This window comes from Borostomias antarcticus, assembly GCF_949987555.1.
Source record: "Borostomias antarcticus genome assembly, chromosome: 22".
Classification (NCBI taxonomy): domain Eukaryota; kingdom Metazoa; phylum Chordata; class Actinopteri; order Stomiiformes; family Stomiidae; genus Borostomias; species Borostomias antarcticus.
This window is the reverse complement of record NC_140255.1, coordinates 1,795,911-1,802,560: the sequence shown is the minus strand read 5'-3', so window position 1 is coordinate 1,802,560 and position 6,650 is coordinate 1,795,911. Positions and strand designations below refer to the sequence as shown.

The window sequence follows — 6,650 nt, the reverse complement described above, 5'->3', positions numbered from 1 at the left end:
TTCAGAAAAAGAATGTGGATTCATCTGACTCAATGCTGACTCAGTTTAAATCAAACATCATGTTTTGTCATATTACGTATGTACACTATGTATGAACACTACGTAGAATGACATCTTTTTGACATCAGATACATTTTCAGACCTAAAAAACAATTGTTGGTTTTGGAAGAAGCTGTCACTTTTCACGTTTTAATTGGCTTTAGAACGGTAATTTACATCTCTTCCAGTAATTCAAAAAAATTAATCATATTGCATGACCCGTGAAGACCAATTACATTCTTACATTCGCCCCATGCTGTCCTGAATCAAATTGCCATTTGACAAACAAGCGTCAAATTGAGCCACAGAATGCAAAATTAATCTAGTTTATGAATCATTTATCACACCGTTTGATCTCTAAGTAGAGAAAAACATAAACTAAGGACTGTTTTTGCATGGTCTTTGTGTCTGTATGTGCCTGTGTGTGACTGTTGCCATAGAAAGCTCCACAATAATTTATTCCCCCAGCTACTTGGAACCATTAGCGAAAGTTCCAGGAGACCAATTAGCATTGGAAACCCAATGGTGCTGCTGTGGTGACAACCTCCTCAAACTGCGAAAGAAGTGTTATAAACAAACTGGACCCCAGGAGCACTGCCGGGGCCCCTCCAGGGACCGGGGGACCCTTTCCAAAGACGAAAACAAACCTTGGCTGAGCGTCCACAATATCGCCTTAATGACGTTTCCCCGCGGGCCACGAGCAGGCTAACACCAGGCTAGCTAATGACTGAGAACACAGACCTGTGAGTGTCCCTGACTCCAGCCCCACAAACAAACTGGCCAGCCAGTACCTCTATGGCCGTCCATGTCCAGACCAAGAGGCAGCGCTTCTCTACCAGCTACTAAGGATGTGTCGGGAAAGTCCAAAAAGCTCTATGGTGAAACTGAGAAATAGTTGAGGCGGACACACAGACAGCCTCCTGTAAAACGTGTCAATACAGTTAATAAAAATTAATAAATAACCAGGCTGATCTGTCTGGAATGCCAGTTTTGCCGATGGAGAACACACAGCCTCAGGTGGCTACACAAGCATCACTACTACCGGGGCTCAGCTCGCCAGAGAAACACACTTCAAATGTCCCCCACAAGTGGAATCTATTTAAGCAGCAAACAAGGTTGCCTCAGCGTGTCAAAGCTCAACTATCAGAGCTTTGCCTCAAAAAGAAAAAAAGAATGGGTCTTCAAAGGCTCCCCAAGGAACCTGAAGACCAGCATCAGAGCGCAGGGGAACAGAGCGAGGCTGTGGAATCACAGGCGCTGTGATAAGACTAGGAGTGAATGTGATTGGTGGTCAATGGAGGGTCTGTTTTCAAAGAGCAAGTGTTGTAATTACCCGGGACTAAACCAGAGGGCTGGGGCCAGGCCCTATTATGTGCCAGTCTGTTTGGCTGGGAGCAGATGCCTGTGGCAAGCGTGGCAGGCCTCTTCCTTTCCCAGCATGCCCCTCTCGTCCAGGGCCTGGCACCCAGGCTGGCACGCCAAGCCCAGTCCTGGCTAGCCCCTGGCTGTGCAGTCCTCTCGTGACTGGCCTGTGCCAGCCCGACTGCAGCGATGCCACGTTCGGTGGGTTTTGGAAGTGCCGGTCCACAATTTAAGGACGGCAGAAATGCAGGCAGATACAAGTCACAGATAAAGGAAAAGGATGATCTGCTGACCGATTCATACAATTTGTTTTAATCATCTCTTTGCATTTACCTTTGTTGACAACTCCTGAACTTTACAGTGCAAACTACGGCGCCACTGCAATTCATCATTCGGTAAAATAAGTGTATTCCCGGTATTCTACGGTAATCCCCGTAGAGTTGTGAAGACTGAGCAGCACTCCAGATAGACTTGTGTGCAGCTAACACAAGAGAGAGGAGGAGCACGTCTCAGTGGAAGCTAACAGCTGCCATCTCAAGTCGGGTACTTTCGCAAAGCTCTGAGCCACCAGGTAGAGACGCCAAGAGGGACTTGATAAAGACACCTCAGCCATCACATCAACATCACCTGGGATGCCAAGTGAAAGAGGGAGGGTGGGAGAGAGAGAGAGAGAGAGAGAGAGAGAGAGAGAGAGAGAGATGGAAAGAGTGAGCATATCTCATCCCTTACTCATTAGCGAATGGAAACACACCATTCATCAGGGGAAAGGTGGTTAATAATCACACTCAATCACGTAATGACCGACTCTCACTGAAGTGTCGTTATGAAAATGAAGCCCATATCTGAGGGATCTCAAAGGAGACAATGAGTACCGACGTACAATAGTGTCCACGAACCTCCGCTATCGACCCGCTTCCATGAGATGTTACCATGAATGGGTCCCTCGATGCAGCATTTGAGATTGCTTCAAGGCATGCTTGAGATGACAGTGAGATAACCCCTAGGCCGTATCTTAATCTTAAATGGCGCCCTATTCCCAGTGTAGGGTACTACATCTGGAGCAGAGCCCTTTGTTGAGCCCTACTATAACACCTAGTGGGCAGAATGGGGAGTAAGTGCGCCACTTTACATTTGACCCTGAAGGAACACATATTAACGCACTATCAAGATTCCTGTTTTACTTGTACAGAATTACAATTGCAGGTAATTCATAACCAGGAGTATTGAGGAAGTATGGAGGAAGGAGGTAAGAAGTGCCTTCAGCACTATGCTCTTAGTCGCTTGTTTTAGAAAAGAGATGCACTTGTGAGTTCTGGCAAGTAGTGGTACACTGACTTCCCCTACATTAAATGCAATTATTGTAAGTCGCTTTGGATAAAAGCATCTGCTAAATGATTGTAATGTAATGTGTATGTGAGGTAAAAGAGCAGCATTGGAGCAGAGAATCCAGCGTTATCCCCCTCCTCGTCTCACGATCCAGCGTTATCCCCCTCCTCGTCTCACGATCCAGCGTTATCCCCCTCCTCGTCTCACGCCTTCAGTCTCCCCTCAACCCAGCTGGAGCCCCTCCACAACCACCCCCCTCCCCGCCGCTCTAGGGCTCATGGCAGTGTACACACACACACACACACACACACAAACACTTCCTCTACTGCATAATTAACACATGCCCTCCACACACACACGCACACCCCTACCAGGCCCAAACAAAACTAAGCAACCCCCCACAGACCCGTGCCCAGGAAGCTACCCCCCCTCCTCCCCCTCCCTTCTCCAATGGGCGGGCACGTCCACTGCCGCCCCGGACCCCCGTTCGGCAGACCCACAGCAGGCAGATAATGACACCGCAGGACACTGCAAGCAAATACAATCTCCTTAATGAGAGAGGGGAGGCGTGGCCTCTCAGGGCTGCGCGGGACTCACCTGCACATGATCTCGTGGGTGAGCAGGACGCGGCACATCTCGGGGTTCTTGTCCTGGCCCTCGTACAGGATGGCCTGGGAATCAGACCACAGGCAAGCTCAGATCAACGCCCTGAAAAAACACTATCGTCTTTCTATAGCCATGTTTCCATCCACACGTTTTATGCGAATTAAGTTATATCGAATTAAAAATGCCTTATGGAAACAGTAAAAATCGATAAAAAGTCATGAAAATCGACAACAAGTTTGTACTGTCGATCTCATCGGATTTTGTCTTGTTCGATAAAAGTATTTTGTGATAAATGCTTTATCCGATTTAAAGCTCTAGATGGAAACGCACGTTCACCTGCTTTATTCTCATTCATATTTTTAGCGATCCTCACACAATTCGATTGACAAGTGGATGGAAACATGTCTTATGTGAGCTAACAGAAACGCTATTGGATCTCAGTAGTGCCTGTCTGTTCAGAGTTAAGGTGACCCCATTCACAGTGAATACTGAGGACTTCTTATGCAGGTGGCTACAAGGATTTTGAAAAGCTAATGCACTGGAAATATTACTCTACGTGCTACCAACCATGCCCATAAACAAAAATAATAATAATTAACACTTAGTCCCCCACCCCACTCCTCAAAAGAAAAAACACAGCTCCTATGGGTAAAAACTTTATTGTCAACGCTCGACCAACACCATTAAACTCATAAAGATGATGAAATGAGACTGGTAAGATGGAGGAGGAGGGTGGAGGGAGCGGCCCTCCTGTTGTGGGGAGGCGTACGGTGTGGAAGGCCCCGCTCGGCCCCTCCACGCTTCCCAGCGTTCCCAGCCAGATGGCCAGCCGCGCCCCTGGAAGAGAGCGAGGCCCGCCCCCCCGGGCTTCCTCACACTGAGCTGTCATGTCAGCCGCCGGATGACGGATGACCACAGAGAGGTGAGGCCTCCCGTCTTCACTCTCTGCACACCTCCTCCTCCTCCGCACACACACACACACACACGCACACACACACGCACGCACACGCACGCACATACACACGTACAGTAAATGCTCAAAAGAAAGACACATGCTCTATCTTTCTCTCTCGCTTTCTCTTTCTTTACCTCTCTCTCTCACACACACACACATACACACAAACACACACAAACACACACACACACACACACATACACACACACACACACTTCAATATACACGTGTGCACCCACCCTTCTTTTCCCACTGACCTACAGTACCTCATCAACCTTTATGGTCAGTTGGACAGAGTAGAGCAGAGACCCCCGCCCTGCACACACACACACACACACACACACACACACACACACACACCCCAAGGGGACAATACTTTTAGGATAACGACCACTTCTGCATTATTGATTCCGGCCTGCCTCCCTTCCTCTATATTAAAATCCTCCAGTTAGGCCAGAAGGCGTTGGGATTGAGGCGAGGCCTGGTGGAGGAAGGACGGTAGGTATGGGGGTGTGGGGGGCGAGGCCTGGTGGAGGAAGGACGGTAGGTATGGGGGTATGGGGGGCGAGGCCTGGTGGAGGAAGGACGGTAGGTATGGGGGTGTGGGGGGCGAGGCCTGGTGGAGGAAGGACGGTAGGTATGGGGGTGTGGGGGGCGAGGCCTGGTGGAGGAAGGACGGTAGGTATGGGGGTGTGGGGGGCGAGGCCTGGTGGAGGAAGGACGGTAGGTATGGGGGTGTGGGGGGCGAGGCCTGGTGGAGGAAGGACGGTAGGTATGGGGGTGTGGGGGGCCTGGTGGAGGAAGGACGGTAGGTATGGGGGTGTGGGGGGCCCAGAATCGGATCGATATTTATACATCATCATTTCTGATTCAAGTGGCCCACCAACCCCCCCACACACACACCTAGAGGCCAGTCTAGAGGCCAGTCTAGAGGCCAGTCTAGAGGCCAGTCTAGGAGTCTCCATGAGCGGTGTCTTGGGGTGAGTGAGTAAGAGCTACACCACAAAAGACGGGAACATATTCTGGCCATTAGGAATTTAAAAAGGTAGAATTTAAAAGGTAACAAAATCTAGGACTTAAGACAGCAAAAAGCAAATACTTATTTTTCTTATAACATCCTCTAATCCACGCGGACCACATGGCAACACATACTTTGATTTTGCTTATACTGCTTCTACGGGTGGTTTCCCAGCATAAGTGATTTGAACACGCAGCGAAGCGGATGGATAGACCAGGCCCTCCTGACTCCACGGCTCTCTGTCTGCAGGGGGACACGTCTGTCTGCCACCGCTGCGTGTCTGTATGGGGGGGGGGGCATTTGAGTGGCTCGCAGAGAGAGACGGGGGGGTGGGGGGCATTTGAGTGGCACACAGAGAGAGAGAGGGGTGGGGGGGGGCATTTGAGTGGCGCGCAGAGAGGGGGGAGGGGGCATTTGAGTGGCGCACAGAGAGAGAGAGGGGGGGGGGCATTTGAGTGGCGCACAAAGAGAGAGGGGGGGGGGGCATTTGAGTGGCGCACAAAGAGAGAGGGGGGGGGGCATTTGAGTGGCGCACAGAGAGAGAGAGGGGGGGGCATTTGAGTGGCGCACAGAGAGAGAGAGGAGGGGGGGGGGGCATTTGAGTGGCGCGCAGATAGAAAGAGGGGGGGGGGGGCATTTGAGTGGCGCGCAGAGAGCCTGCTCCTTCGTGTTGTTGTCAGAAGGATTATTGTCTCCAGCGCGGCGGCGTTGAAGCACATTAAGGGCTATTGATTGGTTTCCGTGGCTGACGCCCTGTCGAGGACCTGGTTGCCGCATCGATCTGTGACAGCCTGACATGGCGAGCCGAGGAGGAGGCGGGCCTACTGGGCTCGTGGGTGGGACAGGGAGGCCGGAGGCACTACCCTAGTGTACAGCGTGGTCAGGGCAACTGCTAAGTAGCTGAGATTTCATCCAGCTTCACTTGGGAAGAGCTGTTTGTCTGGGTCAGGGCTTCAGCCCAGCGATATAAACAGCTTGAGGGTGTGAGATGCTGGTGTTCAGCTGTGAAGGACTGGGGGGGTATAGTTACCTGTTTAGTCATGGAGTCTATCAAGCGTACGTACAGATCCTGTTCTGTCCTGATGCCTACAACACAGCAGAAAAACAACACATTTACTTATCCTGACATAACTTTGGCTGATACGACACTGTAGTGGAAGAAATATTTAGCAAGTCCATTATTAAAATTATTTTACGACCATATGTCTCTGTAAAAAATTTGTTGTAAAAGTTGCCCTAATTAAATATTTATTTTGACAGTAGAAACATGAATCTAGTATATTTGTGTTTTGGGTAGTGCTCGTCATGTAGGCCTATTCTACCCCCTCCTCAGCAAAAACAAAC

General features: G+C 50.1%; 1 protein-coding gene across 1 annotated transcript in view; it reads right to left on the bottom strand.

Annotated features, from left to right (window-relative positions):
- Nucleotides 1-6,650, bottom strand: part of LOC311323662 (transcription factor COE3) — a gene marked incomplete at both ends in the record, with an annotated part of 106,883 nt that overhangs the window by 85,214 nt on the left and 15,019 nt on the right. Inside the window, 2 exons of the mRNA XM_084455950.1 lie at nucleotides 3,325-3,398; nucleotides 6,337-6,392. Of these exons, the coding sequence (XP_084312076.1) occupies nucleotides 3,325-3,398; nucleotides 6,337-6,392 (130 nt within the window). The remainder of the gene's footprint in view (nucleotides 1-3,324; nucleotides 3,399-6,336; nucleotides 6,393-6,650) is intronic.